The 21969-nt window shown below is 37.1% G+C and overlaps 1 protein-coding gene across 2 annotated transcripts in view; it reads right to left on the bottom strand.

Moving 5' to 3' along the window:
* Nucleotides 1–21969, bottom strand: part of HIBCH (3-hydroxyisobutyryl-CoA hydrolase) — a 98967-nt gene that overhangs the window by 3758 nt on the left and 73240 nt on the right. For both annotated transcript variants that reach the window (XM_008516520.2, XM_008516521.2), the window contains 6 exons: nt 20151–20296; nt 18105–18191; nt 13804–13862; nt 13004–13085; nt 2499–2618; nt 152–185 (listed from right to left, as the gene is read on the bottom strand). In XM_008516520.2, coding sequence (XP_008514742.1) covers nt 152–185; nt 2499–2618; nt 13004–13085; nt 13804–13862; nt 18105–18191; nt 20151–20296 — 528 coding nt within the window. The remainder of the gene's footprint in view (nt 1–151; nt 186–2498; nt 2619–13003; nt 13086–13803; nt 13863–18104; nt 18192–20150; nt 20297–21969) is intronic.

Raw genomic sequence — 21969 nt, forward strand, 5'->3', positions numbered from 1 at the left:
CCAATTGGCAATATTAAAAAGAAAAAACTTTGCAATCATTATAGAAGTTTAATTTTCACTGATAAAACTATCATCTTTGATTAACAGTATATGCTCACAAGTCCTATTTCCATAAATAGCCAGAAGGAAAAAAAAACTATTTGTTACTTACGTGCCCTAACGCCTTCATAAAAGTCATGGCCTCTCTGAAAGAAAATTGAGATTAAATGGAGAATTTCTAGGCATCTGTATTCCTGGTGAGCTCCTCTCTCTCCCACCCACTTTAGCCTCCCAATCCCATGGCCACAACCTGAACCATGACATTCAAAGTCTGGACCACACGGCCTTTCCCCACCCTGTGAGCTCTGACCTCATCTCTTTCTCACTCACCAACCACCCCCACCCCACTCCATCTACAATCTCCCTGCAGTTCCTCTATCCAAGCTTTGTACTTGCAGTGACGCTGACACTTGCACAGCTCACTCCCTCGCTTCTTTCAGGTTTTCACTCAAAGAACATCTTCTCAGTGAGATCTTCTCTGGTCATCCTATCTACAGGTTCAACCCCTTGTCCCTCTATATCCCATATCCTCCTTCTCACTTTTTCTTAGTACTTATAACCGTGTACTATATATTTTACAAATTTATCTGTTTACAGTCTATCTCCCCCACTACAAAGTTCCAGGAGGGCAGGGATTTTTGTCTGTGTTGTTTACCTATGGTATTCTTGGTGCCTCTAACAGTGCCTAGCACATAGTTAGCACTCTTATTTGTTAAGTAAATAAATAAATCTCTAAAGTTTTTTTGTGTGTAAATGGTGCTTTCAGACTTAAATCTTTAACCCACACCTCTTGAGTTCTAACTCCTAAATGCATTTTTTTGCTCACACCCATCATCAAGGACTATCAATTCTATCTGCTACATATATCTCAAATCCATTCACTTCTCTCCATTGCCACCACCCTAGTCCAAGCCACCACTATTCTGCAGCTGGATAACTGCAATAAACTCTTACCTGGTCTCTACATCCCACTCTTGAACCCCTCCAATGCCATCTCCATTCAGCAGCAAGAATTACCTTCTTAAAACAAATCAAATTACCCGCTGCTGAAACTCAAGAGGCTTCAACATACTCACTTCTCACCCTTCCAGTCACAGATGAGCTGACATCGCAGAGATGTCTTCCCTGACCTACTCTACTAATTTAAAGCAGGCTTCCCTTTGCCTCCCTGACTCCAGCCTGTCCCTGCATCACTCTCTTCTTTCACCAACCCTGTATGTTTCCTTTAGAGCACGTACCACAATTTGTAATTATTTCACTTGTTCTTTAGAGTCTCAGTAGCCTATAAATTCCATGAGAAGAAGGAGCATGAGCACTTTCAACAACCTAACACTCTGCACAGTGCCTGACACATAGCTAACATATTTGCTGAGAGAACGAAGGAAGGGGGAATCAGTCTAGATAGTGCACTAAATGTACAGTGAGAAACACAGACTGCGTGAGGTATGCTGGGTAGTGGTCCACAGGGCCTGCACTAGTTTCACACACCATGTGTCTGTCACTTAACAGCTGCACCACCTTATGCCACAGTTTCCTCATCTGTAAAAGGGAGACAATAGTACCTATCCTTCTAGAGAGAGTGTAAGATTTAATGGAGAGAATGCATACAAAGTGCCTAGCATATGAGCACTTGCTCATAATGAACAACAGAACTCAGCTGCCGTTTACATCCTACCAGGAGTGACTTTAACATACAGCCAACAGAGCTTTATTTATGGTTAGACAAACTATCTTAATAAATATTTCAAGGCATAAAAGTCCATTAGGGATGTCTGCTTTTTAGTTATTAAACAAAGTATTTCCTTTAGGCCATAATTTTATTAACCTAAGGGCCCTGTACACAAGACACAAAAGGGACAGTTCTGCTTTTAAAGAGTTTATCATCTGGAAGAAGAAATCACTATGACTCTGAAATGCTTCATAAAATCAATAATATTCCATGTGATTATTGTCTATTTTAAGTGTATTTACAATGGTACTTTCAATGCTAATCTATTAATTAAAACATGTAACAGACCAGTAACTTCTATTTGTACTTTATATATTTTATATATATATTTTATATATATATATATATACACACACACACACACACATTTAAACACATTCCTCGTTTTACAAATGAGGGAATTCAGCTTTAGAGAGTTTATGCTTCTTGCCCAAAGGTCAGAGACCATGCCCAAAAAAATGGTTAACTTCTATTTTGAATTCCACACATGGTTAGAGGCCTCCTTACACTTATACATGCAAATGTAACTGCTGTTTCATAAAGGCTTAACAACAATCTGGGAGCAGTACTTCCACACACCTTAAACTAACTGGCCTGTTGTTTTCATAGAGTAGATTACAGGTAGTTTTAATTTTCTTGTTTATAGTTTTCTGTATTTTACATGTTCTACAATGAACGTGTATTACTTTCATGAACAGAAAATGACAATACTTTAAAAAACAATTCTTACCATACAAGATTGGCTCAACCGATATTCCATAGTTAATACCTCTTGCAAGGTCTTTGAGGAGCCCTCCATGAGTTGTCTTAGTGTGATCTTTAATGATGTTGGAGACATTTTATTAATTACCTGGTAGAAAAAAATTTTTACTGGTTTTAGTCCAATAGCTCCTTTATCGTCTATAATAAACTAGCTGCGTTTTGATATAAATCATATTAAAATTTGCTCCTTAACAGTACTTTCATATGACAAAGTCTCATAAAAGTAAGAGTATGCCTTAGCCTAACCCTGCCAAACACCCTGCCAAGGCACCAAACAAGTTTTCCAACCTGTTACAATAACAAAACAGATCATTCCACAAATGCAGTAAACTTTACACCTATCACTTAAGTAATAAATCTACATTTTGTAGCTTGCCAGACATAAATTATGTTCCCAGCTAGGTAAGCAAACTGTGATTATGCTTAAATAAAATTAATACATATATTTCAAGCCACTAATATATCAGAGGACATTTCACTTTACAATATAAAGAAGGTGAAGTGGTATAAATACAGTAGGTCTTCCTTCGCACTTTGTGACTCTTTGAGAATGTCTTAACTACAGTCTTCACCTGTAAATAAATCCACTTACCTTGGAAATAAGGAGAACAACAATTCAAGGTACTATGAGGTGGTCTTCTATAGTACTTAAATAATTAATAAACAAGAATTATAGGCCTGACTCCTTGCCTACAATGCTATGCCACTTCCTTTTGCATTAGAATGAGTTTAGCAAAGTCACTGGACACAAAGTCAATACACAAAATTTGATTTCAATTATATTCATATAGATCAACAAACAGAAAATGAAATTTTAAAATAATACCATACACTATTTGCAACAACACTCATCAAATATCTGGCAGGGAATAAATAATTCCTTATTTCATAGGAATACACCCAATGAAAGATGTGCAAATGCAAGTCCTCTATAAAGAAGATTATAAGACATTGTTGAGAGAAATTAATGAAGACCTCAATAAATAGAGCAACATACCATATTTATGAAATGCAAGATTCAACAGCTGCTTTGCTTTTGGAGTCTGGAATTTTGTTACATGCTAGGCAGAGAGTACCTAATAACCACTTTACAATGAAAGCCTTCAGATGTGTTGTCTCAACTGAATGCTGGAGGAATTAAGCAAGTCCTGTGTGATTCCACTGAGAGAAAACTCTTGGAAACTTGCAGCTGGTTTCCTCCAGACTACACCCCATGTGCTTTTCCCTTTGCTGATTTTGCTTTGTATTCTTCACTATATTAAATCTTAGCCATGAATACGACTATATGCTGGGTCCTGTGAATCCTTCTGGAGGATCACCAACCCCAGGGATGGTCTTGGGGACCCCTGACATAGAAGGCAAAGATCCACTGCCTTTTAGCTTCCCATGCTGTTGAGAAATCTGAAGCCCTAGTATGTGATGTGTTTTAGTCTCTGAAAGCTTCAGGAGTAGCCAAAGATTTCCTAAACTGTACATAAAAGAACTAACTGCAGTGGAAAAAAAGGAATAAGCTAGATTAGTCGTGCACCACTTAACGACGTTTCAGTCAACAGCAAACACATACGATGGTGGTCCCATAGGATTAGCACCACACAGCCCAGGTGTGTAGTAGGCTGTACCATCTAGGTTTGCGTAAGTGCACTCTTTGATGTTCGCACAACGACGAAATCACCCAATGACGCATTTCTCAGAATGTAACCCCGTCGGTAAGTAATACATGACTGTACATTAAAATTTAAAATTTTCGTTCATTAAATGATACCACTGAGAAAGAGAAAAGGCAAGTAACAGATAGGAGGTAGATGTACATAGTACATCTAGTGGATAAAGGATTATATCCAGAATATATAAATAATTCCTACAAATTAAAAGTAACAATAAAAAAGATTTAACAGCCACTGAGGAAAGGATACCCACACGGCCAATAAACACATGTATATTACACATTATAATACTACATATGTAATATAAATAATATATATTAGCCATCATGGCAATGCAAATTAAAACCACAATGCAATGCTATTTTACACCCACCAGAATGACTAAAATGAAAAAGACAAATATCACTAAGTGTTGGTGAGAATGTGGGGCAACTTAGTACACGACTGTAAACTAGTACAAACAAATTTAAAAAACTATGTGACAGTAACTACCAGGATGAATAGACACATTGTTAAATTAATGAAACAAAGAAGCCATTAGACTGAGGTGGTGTCAATGCTTTAGCAGCCTACTAGCAAACCAAAACCTAATCCTGTAATGCCTCAAAGTTAAGAAATCAAAATCTAAAGACAACCAATCATAAACAGCCAACTAGACTTTCCCAAATAACGCAACCACTTCAGCTACAACCAATCAAACAATTTCCCTGGTTTGCTTACGTCTCTTCTGTATAAGTCTTTCCCCTAGCTCCTATCAGTGGAGCTTTTCTAACCACTTTCTGTTTGGTGCTGCTGGATTTGAATAAATGTTGGTTCAAGTAAACTCTTAAAATTTTTAATATGCCTCAGTTTATCTTTTAACAACACACCTGATGAGTGCAGTACTACTCCTGGGTATATACAGAAATGTGTATCTAATGGTACCAAAAGACACAGACAAAAATGTTCATAGCAGCACTACATGTAACAGTCAAAACCTGCAAATAACCCCAAATGTCCATCGATAGTAGAAACGAATAAATAAAATGTGACCTATCACACAAAGGAAGATCTCGTAGCAATGAAAATGAACAAACTACTCCTATGTACAACATGGGTGAAACTCACAAGTAAAATGTTGAACAAAAGAAAACAGACACGAAACTATATGATTTCATTTATATAAAACTCAAAAACAAAATCTATGGTGTTAGAAGTCAGTATAATGGTTATCCTAGGGGAGAGGTAGTGACTGGGAGGGACACGAGTGGGACATCTGGAATGCTTCATAATTTATTGTAGGTGTTGGTTATATTCATGTTGTGAAAATTTCTGAGCTACACATGTATGACTTATTTTTATGTACTTCAAAAAATGAATTCTTAAACTATACACCACTCAGGAAAAAACTCACTGAATTCAAGCTCTTTAGTTTAACACAAGGTCCCTTCACAATCTGGCTCCAATCATCTTTTTGGTCATATTTTCTGACACTTTATCTCCTTGTTCCCCACTCTGCATGCTCCAAACATTTGTCCTCTGAGTATGTGTTTTATTCTGTTTGGAATGCTCTTTGCTACTTGGCAACACATTTCCATCTTTTAGATTCTGCTCAGACACCTCTTCTGTGACTGTTTCAGGCTCCCTTTGTCATTTTCTGTACACCCACAATAATTTGTGCCTCTATTTTAGAGGTACATACCATACTGTATTACAATTGTTTATGTCTATTCCACTAGATCATGAACTCTCTGAGAACAGGTACCAGATTTTCATTTTTGCACCTCAGTGGCCAGCACACTACCTTACCCATTCATTCACTCATCATTCCTACAATGTGAAATGCTCTGTGATAGGTGTCTGGAAATACAGGAGTAAGCAAGCTTCTCAGGAGCTTATAGTCTGCCATAGACAGCATTCAGTAAAGCAAAAGACAGAAGCAGGAGAGAGACATGAACACATAATGGGATAGGGACAAGCAGAGAGATGTGCACAGATCTTTATGGACTGACAATGCCATTTTTATGGAGTTTTACAACATTGCCACTAAAGATCTGAAGCTGTGTTGTGTTGTTTTAAGGCTTAAATGGGAAATACCTCTTAGCATTTGTACTTTGGTTTAAAGGAATTAAACAAAAGGTAGAATTTGATCCACAGTAATAAGTTACATCATCTGTGATCTTAAAATCAAGCAATGTAAGCCACTGTTATATCCTGTTAAACAGGTCTCTGATTTTTTAACTTGTTTAAATGAACCATAGTTAAGAGTTATGTTTTGCTATGAATTGTGATTATTTTTCTAAATAATCACCCTATACATTATGTACTTTTATCTATAAATCTTTTCCAGAAGTGTTCAGATTGACAATAAACCAATAGAAATACAAAATACCTAAACTGAACAAGTCAGCCTACTTCATTGAATACTGCAGAAATATGTATTTTTAAATATATTTTCACCATTCTGAAGAGTCAGGTTATTATATAAAGACCAAATAGCACTTTAAAGAAATGGGCACCAGTATTTCTCTTTCCTCATCTACAGTAGAAGGCTTAAAGCTAGTCCAAGAAGAGCGCTTTCTGCAACCTTATCTTAAGGCTTGTCCAGTAATTTCTTAAAACCATTAACAATTTAAATAAAACGAAAAGATAGTATCTAAATACACACGTACTCCTATTTCGTGATATCCTAAATGCTCATGATAGCGTTTAAGGTCACTAAGATCCATCAGTAGACTGGAAAACTCTTTTCTCTTCCTGTCTACATAAATTGATGCATTTTCCCCTTAAGGTTTACTGTACTCTTTCCCCAAAGGCACAATGTCTCCATCAACACTGCCATTAAAGTAGCCCATTACTCTTAATAGCAATTATCAGCATACTGTAATGGGTACCTTCAGCAAATATAATGCCCACTTCTATAGGTCAAACTGTTTTTTAACATAATTTGGTATGCCATTTTACTTTTTTAAATTAGCTTTATTTAAGTATAATTTACATATAAAATTCACTCATTTTAAGTGCACAGTTCTATAAGTTTTGATAAATGAATACGGCTGTGCAACTACCCCCACAATCAAGATACAGAACATCTCCATCAACCTAAAAAGTTCTCCTTCCCTCAACTCTACCCGTGGGCATCTGATCTGTTTTCTGTCCCTATAGGTTCTGCCTTTTCTGGAATTTTATAAAAATAAAATCACATAGTAAGTAGTCCTTTGTGTTTGCCTTCTTTCACTTGGCATAATGTTTCTGAGATTCATCCATGCTGTTTCATGTATCAGTAGCTCGTCCCTTCTTACAGTTGAGCAGTATTCCACAGTATGAACATATCACAATCTGCTTACGCATTCAATAGTTAATAAGGATTAGGCTGTTTCCAGTTTTTGGCTATTATAAAGTTACTATGAACATGTGCGTACAAGCATCTGTTGGATATATGCTTTCATTTTTCTTGGGTAAATCCTTAGGGGTGGGATTGTTGGGTCTTACAGTAAGCGTACATTTAATTTTATAAGAAACTGCCAAACTGCTTTACTGCCCAGTAATGTGTGAGTTATAGCTACTGGATCCACATCCTTACCAACACTTGGTGTTGGTACTGTCAACTTTTTAAATTTTAGCCATTCTAATGGATGCACAGTGACAGCTCACTGTGGTTTTAATTTCTATTTTCCTAATGATTAAAGACCTTGAGAATTTTTTCACCTGCTTACTGGCCATTCATCCATCTTCTTTGGACGAAGTGTCTAGATTTCCCATTTTCTAGTGGTGTCTGTATCATTATTATTAAATGGTAAGAGTTCTTTATACATAGTGGATTAAAGTCTTGTTTTCAGATATATGTTTTATAAATATTTCCTCCCAATCTGTGGCTTCTTCATTTTTTGACAGTGTCTTCCAAAGAGGAAAAGTGTTTAATTATAACAAAGATCAACCTATCAATTTTTTTCTTTTGCAGCTCCTGCTTTTTGCATTAAAAAAAAAATAAATCTTGGCTAACCCAAAGTCACAGATTTTCTCCTATGTTTTCCTTTAGATGTGGTACAGTTTTAGCTCTTACATTTAGCTGCATAATCCATCTTGAATTGCACAGGGTGTGAAGGAGTTCAGAGCATGTCACTCCAAGATATGCCAAAGTGGCATACTGATTATTTTGTTAAAGGCGCTTGAGAACAACTAGGTGTAAGAAGGGCACTCCGAGCCTTCTTTTCTTCCTGAAAGCAGGAGATAAAACTCCCATGTGAAATGTACCTGCCCTGTACCAGGAGGAAGGAAGACATCCTTATCACAAGATGGAATTTGGGGCCAAGAAATCTGTACAAACCTTCTTAAACTAACCCTTATCTTCCTAGTTACTTCTCCACTATTTACTACCCAAGCCCAAACTCCTTCATCTTGTCAATTCTTCACAAATTTACTGTTTTTCTTTCTAAAAGGTATAAAAGCTTCCTGCTCTGGTCACTTATTCAGGTCTTCATTCTCTTGTACAGAATTACTCTCTTCTTTCATGTACATGTAAAACTGTAATAAAATTTGTATGCTTTTCTGTTAATCTGTCTTATATCAATTTAATTCTTAGGCCCAGCTAGAGACCCTAAGAGGGTAGAGGAGAATTTTTTTCTCCCCTATAGGTGCACGGTAAAAGTCAAGTACCTTTTTTTTTCTTGCATATAGATGTCCAACCATTCCAGAACTACGTGTTGAAAAGATCATCTTTTCCCCAGTGAATTTCCTGGAGAGTTCACAGCAGCTTTTACTCTAGTATTAATAAACCTCCACTACTAAAGTGTAAACCTTTTGGCTGATGGGAACATGAACTCTTCCCAGACGTGTATGAGCCTTGTTAACTGTTCAGACTACTGCTTTCCTGTGATTCTTTCCCTGGTTTCACGGAGTCCTACCCAAAACATGTCAAAAAAGTTAAGTCAATCTTAGGGCTCTCTTGCTTGTTTTTCTCCTCTCAGAAATCAAAGCCCTGTGCTGCACGCACTGTCCAATGTCTGCAAACACTTGTTTCATACATTTTGTCCAGTTTTCTTGTTGTTTACAGCAGAAGAACAATTCCTGTAGCATTTAATTCTTCATGAATGTCACTTTATTTTTAAATAGTACAGCATATGGGTAATTCTCAAAGATTACAGAAAGATTAGTAATCTTTTAATTTTTCTTTTTAATATTTTGCTGCTCTTCTTTCTTAAAATCTATGCCCTGGTTATCATTCTTAGTTTTCCATTTTTTCCCCCAATTTTTCAGTGTATGAATTCTTTAGACAGGGCTGTCATGTTCTTGCATGCTAACTTCAAGTATAAAGCTCAGTTTCATTTACTCTTCACAAAGTGAATATTTTAAAATCAAACAAATACATAAATTTCATATTGGTGATTAGAAAGAAGAAATTCCAAAAAATTTTAAGAGTTTTGTAGTACTGGAAAGAAACTTACATGCCCTCTAAGCCTTTAACACAAGAGGCTATCCTCTATCAATAACCAAGAAAATACTTCGTATCCCAACCCTCCAAAGGACTGTAACCCATTTAAATTCCTTCCTTGGCTCAGTGTCCTTGCTGAGAGTCTAACGGGGGGTAATAAACTCCTCTATTCATATTCCTTTGATTATTGATATCACTTACAATTCTGGAAAAGAAATACTTCTCTCTCATTGGCCCTGAAGAACGTTCTTTACTTTGGCAAGCCTGCTAGTTTCATTACCAGAAAAGGGAGACTGAAACAGGAGAGGAGTTGCTACAGCTCACCACCACAGGTCAAAAGCTCAATTAAAAAATGAGCAAAGGGCTTGAATAGACATTTCTCCAAAGAAGATACAAATGGTGAACAAGCATATGAAAAGATGTTCAATATCACTAATCATTAGAGAAATGCAAATCAAAACTACAATGAGATAATACTTCACAGTCGTTAGGATGGCTACCATGAAAAAACAGAAAATAACAAGTGTTCACGAGGATATGGAAAAATTGGAACTTTTGTACACTATTGTTGATGAGAATGTACAATGGTGCAGCTGCTATGGAAAACAGTATGGAGGTTCCTCAAAAAATTAAAAATAGAATTTCCATATGATGTAGCAATTCTAATTTCAAGTATATATCCAAAAGAATTACAGGTAGGTTCTCAAATAGATATGTGTACACCCATGTTCACAGCAGCATTATTCACAACAGCCAAAAGGTAGAAGTAACCCAATTTCCATCAATGGATGGATGGATAAACAAAATGCATTATACACATACAATAGAGTATTATTCAGCCTTAAAAAGGAATAAAATTCTGGTACATGCTACAACATGGATGAACCCTGAAGCATGCTAAGGGAAACAAGCCAGTCACAACAGAACAAATGCTGTATGACTTCCCTTATGAAAGGTATCCAGAATAGTCAAATTCATAGAAACAGAAGTAGAATGGTGGTTGCCAGGAACTGAGGAGAGGGGGAAATGGGGAGTTGCTGTTTAACGGGTATAAAGTTTCAGTCTTGCAAGATGAAAATGTTCTGGAGATTGGTTGCACAACAATGTGAATATACTTAATACTGAACTATACACTTAAAAATGGTTAAGATGGTAAATTTTACATTATGTGTATTTTACCACAATTAAACACACTCATACACAAAAACGTGAGAGCACTGCAACTGGAGTCTTTGGTTAAGGTTTCCCTAAGGTAAGCTGCCCACGAGGGCACTTAAATAGCCCATTAGCTTACATGGATTATTTGGTACCATGAACAACCTACACTAAAAGAGGTACTTAAAAGATCTGATTAATTCCAATCTTAGGCATTAAAAAAAAAAGTTTTATTAGAACTTTGAAGGAAAATCTAAGAAGAGAAAATGAGAAGCCATAAAAATAAGGTACTATAAAAATTCCATCACTTGTAAAGAATTAACAGCCTCCCTATATTTGTTATTTTTTTAACCCCATATGTTGGCCTATAGTGATTATCAGTAAAAACTTCAAAAATCTAAAGAAAAGATTTCTAAAAATCTACGTTATTTAATGTTGAGCAAGTATGTTGAAAAGATTATGTTCTTGCCCATGGACCATCAGGAACCCCTAAGACATAGAGTAGATGGTTGCAACTTGGAACATAAACATAGACTAGATCCTTGGGACGTGCAGAAGGAAGACAGGAATCCCTGAAGAGCCCATGGGGGTTAGGACCAATCCAAGAGGTTTACTGACACAAATATTAGAATGTTCTTTAAGATTTGATCCGCAAATCTTTCACCAAAGCACTATCAACTATCTTCTCTCTCAGTATTTTTTGGTGTATGTTTCTGGTTGACATAATTAAAATGAATCCTGTATCTAAGCTCTGAGGGAAGCTCAGTGGAAATTTCTTGATGCCCACATCATGTTATTTCCAGCAGATACTAATATTTTAGAGCCACATTCACACATGAGAGGTACAGATCAACTAAATAAAAATGAAAACCTGTCCTTTGAGTGAAAGTGCTTATGGTGATCCTCACTGTAATGGGTGACTTGCCAAGTACTCTTTTCTGAATGCAGAACAGTCATATTGCCAGAGGAATGGAAGGAAAATTGAAAGACCATATGAGTCCTATCCCTCAGTTTTGGGGTAGGCCAGTGATTTAAAATAATATGGTTCATTGCATATCTTTATTGCTTTAAAGTGACATCATATAGCCTATGATGTAATGTGCTGCATGACTATTTTCAAGTGAAATTACTAAGTGTATACTTACTTGGGCTCTACTGCTAAAATCAAAATAACAGGAATATTAGTTTCTCTATTACTCTGGAAACAAGAGAACCAACTTAGAGTCAGAATCCTCGAAACATAAAATTATTATCTACATTTATGCAAACATTCCTAAAAGTTGTTAAGAGTTACATTAATGTACTTTTGTGAGTTAGGGAATTATATGGCTGGTCTACCTACTCTAATTTATGTCTATCCTTAAAGGTTACTAGAATTCCAATACTGAATAAGATCCTAAGACACAAATTAACTTGGGATTTCCCCCTTAAGAATACAGTAACAATGGGAAATGTTTTCATCTTTACCAGAATTTACCTAAATGTTTTGTCATTAAGTTTCCTGACAAGTGAAATGTTAGAATTCAACCTATAAACTGAAAAATAAAGACAAGCTAAAAACATCTTTTCTTTTAAGTATAAGGAAACACGTTTTTTCTTTCCTTATCTAGAAGTCTGTAAGACTCCAAGTTTCATAATCGTTTGACAGTTCCAAGAATGTCAGTAACCCAATGTGCACTCATTTATACAAAAAAGGCTTTTCTTTTGCTGTTACCAATTGAGTCACATTGTCAAAAGATCAGTGTACCTAACACTTAAGACTCAGCTATAGCTGTAGATAGAGCCTCTTGTTAGTTTAAAAAGGATCACTTTTTTATTAAACCTTTATTAAATCAGTATATGCTTAGAAGACCATATACTGATCTGCTGCATATTAAACAGAACTGATAGGTTAATGTTACAATTGCAATATGTTATATGGTGACTATTCTCCAGTGACCCAACTCTTCTAATACAAACGCTTCTCCCACAGGACAACGGGGACTATTGGAGATAAAGCATACTTACTAAAGTCCTTCTCTGTCACATTCAAAGGACAAAAAACAGCTTAGCTTTATCATCCAGCAAGTGGACCAGGCACTTTGGTAAAGGTGTTGTGGAACCGCTTTCTGATGCTCAGCTAAGTTCAGGCAAACAAACTGTGCAGTGGGCTATGTCACCACCACGGAGCTCTGACACCCCTCGGAGAGGCTTCTCTATCACAAGAATTCACCATGCTCAGGGTTGAAATGATCCATATATTACCTTCAACTGCTCTAGGGCAAAAGATGAACCATCTTGCCGTAAATTTTCAATAATCTGTTCCACAGTATTGGCCGAGAAACAACTATAAAAAAGGAAACAAAAGATTTCATCAATGTGCAAGCAGTTTCTTCTTTCCAAGACAGCAATGAGTCTAAACACAGGCTTCCCCTAAACCCCATTTCAATAATGAAAAATTTTACAGGATGATGAACTAGAACATTGCTTCTCTGGGTAAGGGTTTACAGTCTACCTTCACTAATGCAAAATAAAGGCTAAATTTTTGCTTTTACTTTTTTGCATCTATTATATGTAAATAAATATCTTAACTGCGAAAAACCGATGCTTCTAAAATGCAGAGATAGTTGTCTTATTTTCCAATAGTTTTCCTCCCCTTGTGTCCCCTATGCCAGTGTGTCAACCTCTGAAATCACTGCACAAAATCTTTTGCTGATTGGCTTGATAAGACCTTCAGAAAAGATGACTTTACAAAGATAAAAGATAAGTTAATTCAATTGTTATCTTCTAGCCGCTCTTCCCCATTAAAAAAAAAAGAAAAAGAAAAAAGATGTTTTGCACTAAAATGAATCAGCATGACAGATTACTTAAATATAATGAATTTATTTCCCCCAAAAAGAGTGGGCAAGAAGCTACTTTCAAAGAAAAGTGAAAATAAAAGCACTATGCTATCTGATCTCAGAATTTGGTGCATTATCAAATACAATATAACTACAATGTTAGCAAATTGAATTTAATATAGTCTTTCCAAAGGGAAGATATAATTGAGATCTCTCTTTAAGTACCTGTTTATTTTGTCCATGTGTTCCTCAAGTATAAAGGACTTGTCTCGATCAATCTTGGACTGTTTGAAAACAAAAATATTTCAATTAATTTGAGGTAACTCAAATCTTTTCAAAATCCTTTAAAATTTCATATTTAATGATACACTTTGTGATAGATTATCACTTTCAGTAAAATTACAGCTAACAGTCTCATAAATAACTACCACCGTATGTTCAAAATTCAGACAGTATGTATTATTCCAAACTAGCTCTTAAAAGTGTCAAAGGCAAAAAATGTTCTTATATTTTTATTTATACATAATATATTATCATTAAAATGTGTTAATAAATGTAGGGATCGTAAGGATGTGAGAAGTCATCTTGCCCAAATTCCCATCTAACACAGAAATTCCTACCACATTCCTGTAGTGCTGACCTCCAGGCAGAGAAAACAGTACTTCAGGAAGGAACTCACAAGCGCTTGAGCAACTATAATTAGGACTTTTAAAAAAATTCTGGACCAAAAGTCAGCCCTCTCATGTTTATAGTTCAGTTAATCCCTCTTCCACCTTCATCTTTTCTCACACAGTGCAGTTTTGTGTCCCCTGACAATCCAGGTCCTTCTTATGCACAAGTTCCAATTTATCCAGGTCATTCTTAAAGTGTGGAAACACATACCTTAGCTACAGGAATGGCTGAATCACAGCAAAGTACAACAGGGCCCCACAGACTCTTGTTTGTTTTGGATACAATTCTTTTACTAATAGGACAGTTCTGGGTTAGGTTTGGAGCAACCCTATTATGCTGCGGATTTACACTGAGTAGGTAGAATATTTTCTTTTAACTGGTGCCACTGTAGGCTACACCTCTCCCAACCTGTCCTTATGAATTTGGTACTCTGGGTTGAAATCCAAGATTTTCACTTATCTCTACTGTGATATTGTGATTTAAAATAAGAAATATCCATTTGGTCTTTGGCCATATATTTGGTCTTTGGTTCCTGGCTCACAGCTCCCAAAACCCTTGAAATTTCCTAAACAGAACATCTTTTTTATAATATTTGGTCGTTTGGTCTCAGTTCCTGGAATAAAGGTGAAATGGTTGTCTTTTGTTATTCATAACAAACTCCTTTCAACCACATCATTATTTATATTAATGGCGTGACTTCTGGAAAGTCCCGAAAGATGGGGGCTGGTTGCCAAGGGAACCAACCACATAATTAAAGGGTTGCAACCTTCAGTCCCATTCCCCACCATCAACCCATCCTCCACCTCCTCATCTCCCTCCCTCCACCTCCAGTGAGGGAAAAAAAGATGGAGACTGAATTCAATCATCAATGGTCAATGACGTAATCAATTATGCTTATGATAAATCTTGCCTATACCTCCATAAAAACCCAAAAGGATAGGGTTTGGAGAGCTTCATGGATTGGTGAACACATCCACATATGGGGAGAGTGGTAGACATCAACTTCATGGGGACAGAAGCTCCTAGGCTTGAGACCTTGCCCTATGTATCTCTTCATCAGGCTGTTGGTTCACATCCTTTATTGTATCGTTTATAATAAACCAATAAACATTAAGTGTCTCCCTGAGTTCTGCGAGCCATTCTAGCAAATTATTAAATCCAAGGAGGGGGTCATGAGAACCCCGATTTATAGCGGGTCAGTCAGAAATACAGGTGACAACCCGGAACTTGTGATTGGCATCTGAAGTGGGGTCAGTCTTGTGGGACTGAGCCCTTAAGTTGTGGGATCAATCTAATGCTAACTCCAGGCAGATAGAGTTGTATTGAAATGAGTCTCAGGACACCCAGTTGGTGCTGCAGAGAATTGCTTCATGTGTGGAAAACCCATATATCTGGTGTGAGAAGTGCTGTGAATGCAGTAGTAATGTGAGAGTACAGGAAAATACAAGGACTGCTTTCTCCATCCATCTATTAAATTTCACACTGTTACTATTAAACAGATCACTCTAAACGTGAAGGGTTTTTTTTAATCCATATTCTTTTACCTAATTTATTTTCTTACTTTCAAATCAATTTAATCAAAATGCTGTCAATATTCTCATCCAGATCACTGAGAAAAATACTGAATAAGACAAGGCCAAGATGACTTTACCTACAGACTAACACTACACATTTAACAGAACTCTTTGGTAAGGCCCTTCAACCCCCGTACTCTATAATCCACCCCATATTTACCCAATTTGACAACATGAGACACTATCAAATGTTTTGATGAAATCCTCACATGCTCAGTATTCATATTTATTGCACTGAGCATTCAGGGACCCTGTCAATATGTACTCATGTTCTTCAGTTCAGGGTAATTTTTTGCACTATTTCTCTAAATACTCCTCCCCCCTCAACCCATCTTCTCTGTTACGAATTCCTAATAATTAGATATTGGACCTCCTAGAATAATATCTCTAATTTTCCTCTCTCTCCATTTTCAATCTTATCATTTTAGTCCTCTTAGAGTCTCCTCCAACCATCAATTTTAATCTAATCGGTTGCGGGCTTTTTTTCCCTTTTGCTATCATACTTTAAATTTCTTTTTATTCTTTGACTACTTACTTCTTTTTATAATATCCATTCTTATTTCATAGATGAAATATTTTCCTCTGATCTGAAGACAAGCTTTTGTTGTTGTTGTTGTTTTTTAAGTTTCCTTCTTCTCCCAACATTGTCTGCTTCCTTTGAGTGCCTTTTTTGTTTTGACCAATCTCTGTTTTTTTATGCCTGGCAATTCGTGTTTTCCTGTGTGAAGCACTAAAATTAAGAAGCTTTGTCTGTAATGTCAATTGCAGTTCTAAGATTGCCAATCATCTGATACATGATAAGATGATCAGGCAAGGACGTGGATGTTTCATTGTAGGGGTCCTCGAATGTCAGTATCTGGAGGTTTTTTCTTTTTCCTCTAATGTATTGCTTGGGAGGAGGATGGTACAGGGAGCTGAATGTTTGTGTCCTCCCCAAAATTCATGTTGAAGCCCTAATCTCCAATGTGATGGTATCTGGAAGTGGGGCCTTTTGGGGGTAATTACATAAGAGGGTGAAGCATTGTGATGGGATTAGTGCCCTTAGAGGAAGAGACCTGAGAGAGCTCACTTTCTCTCTTGGCCTTGTGAGGATACAGCAAGAAGGCGTCCATCTGCAAACCAGGAAGACAGCCCTCACTAGGAACCAAATCAGCCGGGACCTTAATCTTCGACTTCCCAGCCTCTAGAACTGTCAGAAATAAGTTTCTGTTGTTTAAGTTACCCGGTTGTATGGTATGTTTTTTATAGCTGCCCAAACTGACTAAGACAGATGGTATGTAATGATTCTGGAAGTTGACTAGGGAAGGAGGCTAGAGGTCTTCCCATTTAGTATGCTTTGCCTCTTTTAAGTAGAGTACCTCACCTACCTCTGCCCTCAGTCAGCTAGGCCTGTCTGAGTTGGTCTAAGAAGTAAGACTCTATTTTTGCGCCAGCGTATAAGAGGGTACCTGCTGTTACAGGAGGAGAACTTTTGGAGGCCTATCTGCTCCTAATAAAAATTTGCAGAGATCTTCCTGTTTTTCTGCCCTACTCCACCCCCTAGTCTTCAGAAGGACCTGGTACCTTAAAAGGGTCTACAGCAAGAACCGACTTACTTCTTATTGTCTTCTCCCACTGAAGGACAAGATTTCAGTGTTCTTAGGTCTAAAGTAGTTGCCCTCATCCTTCTGCTTTCAAGCTTCCAAAATATTGACATCTCATGCCTGCCACTGTCTCCTTTTCTGTTCTGTCTGTTTTTGTGGACTCATGCCTTTTTATTCCTTTATTACAATTTTAGGGCGGTTTTAGGAGGGAGTATATACTCAACCCACCATGTTTAACTAGAGATCATGCAGCATGTTTATAGATTCTTTGCTCTTAAAAGAAAATTTAAGTTAGGCAACATAAGTAAGGAATTAAAAGTAAACATTACAATAAACTTTATTATTATATTTAGATACATACCAGAGTTTCACTTTAGCAGCTGCACAAATAGCATCAACATTGAACCTCCATCACAGAAATGTCCTAGTCTGTTATAAAAAGCCCTTCCAAAGGCCAATCACAAGGCTACGCAGTGAAGTTCAGCAGCAGTGAGAAGACAAGCTGTGCAGCTGCACAGAAGTCGTCTTGAATCCTAACCACTGTGAAGCGCTGATCCTCCCCATCAAGCTTTAAAGTAAATAAATCCCAGTACATTTATTTACATCTACTAAGTAGAATATTCATCAACTGCCAAGTTTTCAGTCATTTCCACTTTCCCACGAATTAAAACTGAGGTTAGAAAAGTCACAAGATTACCTTTGTATGGTAAGTTTCTAAGACATCTGCAACATTTTCACTTGAAGGAGCCTTCAGGGCTGATAAATCTTCTTCTAACGTGTCCAACTAAAGGGGGGGAAGAAAAGGAAAAACAAATTTTCTTTTTAGAAATCTTATATTCTTTTTTAAAATCTCTGTCTTAAAATTATCATGTGTTCTCTTCAGCTGAGTCAGTGAAGAAAATTTTCACTGAGGATGAATGTGCACACATTCCTACACAGCAAATGGTGCTTTGCAAGGAATGGATAAAGATGGAAGGGACTAAAGAGGAGAAATAGAGACATTCATATTTGTTTCCCTCTGGCTATTGTGCACTTGAAATGTAATGCAACCAAAGATCTGAATTATAAGTTTTATTTTAATTAACTAAAATTGCCACATGTGACTAATGGCTAGCATAGTCAATGCACAGCTCTATAATATGGCCACACTTCACTGTCCACCTATATCCCTCACACACCTATCCTATGCTCAGGCAAACAGGACTTTTTTACTATTTCCAAAACATAGCTAATGCTTTCCTGCCCCTATGGGCTTGCTCATCAATGTTTCCTCTATCCAGAATGCCTTTTCCTGACAAAACTCATCTTAAGGTGTAGCTGAGCTGCAATCTCTATGAAAAAACTTCCAGTCCTTTCTTGTAAGTAAGCTCTTACTCCTTTCAATTCATTGAGTACTTTCTTTGTATTCTTTTTTTACATTTATCATACTTTACTCTGTCAGATGAGACACATGGTTATTTATTCAGTACCCATCTCTAGCCCCATCCCCAATGTGTATTACTCCTTTTTATTATCCTCTACAGGCCCTGTGAATGGCAGGCTACACACTACAAATATTATTATTAGGCAAGCTGACAAAGAGGGGAGAAGAGTGTGGATCAGTTCCTCTCCCATGCTTAACTAAATCCCACCGTAACCACAGGTGTCCCTCCAGAGTAGATAATGGAGCGCCCATGTTTGCTTCCTGTTACATCAAGGGAGGGATGAGACAGCCACCTACTCAATGTGGCTGAAGATGCCCACAACACGAGAAAGATTTGAAACTTCAAGCAAATGTGATGAAAGCCCTCATAACAATGTAAAGGGGACAAACTCCATACATTTTTCTAATGTTCCTTCTCCTATCTCAAAACACACCCCCCCAGGTTCAGATATTCATTTGGAGATCCATGTGCTTCCTGGGAAGCTGGCTTCACCCCACAGTTCCAGGGACGGAGCACATTAGCTAGGATAGGCTTGTCAGTGTATTCCACCCACTCACATAGCTCAGGGGTGATATAGGCCAGCCAAAGGAGAATAAACCCCAAACCTCTTGCTGGGAATTCTGAGGCAAAAGTACCTGAAATTGGGTTTTCTACTACATTTAGCACAAGGAGCTTCAACTACTATGGTAAAACTGCAGGTCCCATTTTTGGAGATGGGAAGACTGGGGGCAAAACACGCTAAATTCAAGCTAGGATTTAAACCCAGGCTGGCTGGCTGCATGTTCTTTGCCACTATGCTATCCTGTGCTAAGAAAAATTGGCTACACTGTTTAAAAAAAAAAAAAAGACAAAGATAAGTAACAGCTGTTCCTTGTCACAGGCATCCTTATGAAAAGTTTTTTAAGAGTATATTTTACAAATGCACTAGGGAAACTCACAACCAAGAGAACCTTTAAAAAATGCCTTTATAAAATAAAAGCCTATCTTTTTATATATAAATTTAGATTTTTAAATATTAGACTTTCTTAAAATAGGTATTAATTTTTTTCAAAAAAACAGACCGTAATTATTCATTAAAAAATACTTACTGAAGGTCCTGGGCAAACAGCCTTGAATCCAGATACAATCATCTCCATTTTGTATATAAGGAAACTGAGGACTGGCGACCTTAAGCACCTTCCCCAAGATCACACAGCTTCAAGCAGATCCAGGATTCAGATTCACATCTATCAAAAGCCTGTGATCTCAACCACTCATACGCCTCCCTGTGCAATATGAGTTATTCCAACAACACAAAATGCAATCATCCAAGCAGTTACCTTTTCAGAATCTACAAAGTGCGTGGCAATGCCTGCTGTGTACACATCTCTTCCTTTTAGCCTGAATCCTGTTAATCCAAGGAAGTAACCAAGTTTTCCTTGAAGTCGTGGCAAGAAATAACCTCCACCCACATCAGGAAATAGTCCTGTAATTAAATAACAAAAAGAGATAACAATGGTTCAAATAAAAGAAATGAATATAATTCTCTTTACTTTAGATCAGATACTCATTTCTCTCTAGAGTTTGAATCTCTGTTAGAAACATTATTAAACTAAGTACTATACAATGCAATCAATATCACAAAAGACTTGCTATAAATTAAGCTAACAATTTGGGTACTTAAAATTTTCATGTGTCATGTCTATGGAAGTCATTAAAGTATTTGATGGCAAAATGTTTTGTACATAAAAAGCAATCAATAAATATTACCTAAATTTTCTCACCACTAATTTACTTTTTAAGAATCTCTGAAATAGGTAAAAATTGAAAAATACTTGCTTTCCAAATGATAGCATAGGAAAAAATATACATAATCTAAGGCTATTATATGAAAACTGATTATCACCATTTAAATCATTTTCCAAATAGCAAATTAGCTAAAATTCACAATATTTAAAGGGATGCAATAACCATTAGTCCTACTAAACAAACAAGTTTATACCTTATAAAATCACTTGCTTGCATTTACTCTTCTTAACCATCAGCATTTTTTAAGTTCCCTTATTCCCTCCACAGGTAATAACTGAAAACAGCATATATGCAAATACTTGCCAGTACACTACTTTCTAGTGTTTAAGTGTTTAAGAACTCCTTAAACAACTGTGACCCTCTAGTTTTATAATCCATATCTTTTCTAAGACTGCTTCATTTAATTACGTTTAGATAAAAACACAAGAATTCAAATCCTTTCCAGTTCTACTTCGAAACTCGAAAGAACTGGCAGCATACTGCTATAAACAGAAATCTCTCTTAGCACCCCAAATAAGATAGGTCTAAGTTGAATTCACGACCTCCCCCTACTGCCATCATCCGCATCTAGGGGGTCACCCACACCAATAAAGGGTGCAACCAATCTAGCCTCAACATCTTCTCTCGTACCACCCCTTGAGCCCCCAACAGTGACTATGTCCTGTTGATTCCTCCTCCAAACGGTTCTCCATACGATAGCCAGAGTGATCTTTTTAATAACACAAGCCATTCTACTGCTTAAAACTCTTCCATGACTGCCCATTTCTTTTACATTAAAACCAATACCTTAATCAAACTCTTCAAGGCCCCCAACTATTCCCAACATCCTACGTGCCTACCTGCCCCAGAGCCTCGGCGGTACTCCGACAAGTGAAAACACCCTCAATCCTGAAACACTTTCATCTTTCCCAGGGCACCATATTCTCTCTTTCTGCTCCCTGCCTCAATGGCTGCTTCTTTCCAGTCCCCCTTGCTGGTTCCATTTCTTTTGTTTGACCTCTACATGCTGTTGTGCCTGGGCTTGTTCTTAGAGTATCCCCTCCTCCCTATACATGCATTTCCTTAGCTCTTATGGCTTTAGATAACATCTATATGCTGATTAGTCCCTGTTTTGGACTGAATTGTATCCCCCCAAAAATTCTTAAGCTGAAGCCCTAACCCACAATGTGACAATTCGGAGATGAGACCTCTAAAGAGGCAATTAAGGTTAAAGAAGGTTATACGAGCGGGGGCCTAATTCAATATGACAAGTGTCCTTACAGGAAAAGGAATAGAAACCAGGGACACACACATAAGAACAAGAAGGCAGCTGTCTACAAGCCAAGGAGGGAGGCCTCAGGTGGAACCAAA

This window comes from Equus przewalskii, chromosome 17 (assembly GCF_037783145.1).
Source record: "Equus przewalskii isolate Varuska chromosome 17, EquPr2, whole genome shotgun sequence".
NCBI lineage: Eukaryota > Metazoa > Chordata > Mammalia > Perissodactyla > Equidae > Equus > Equus przewalskii.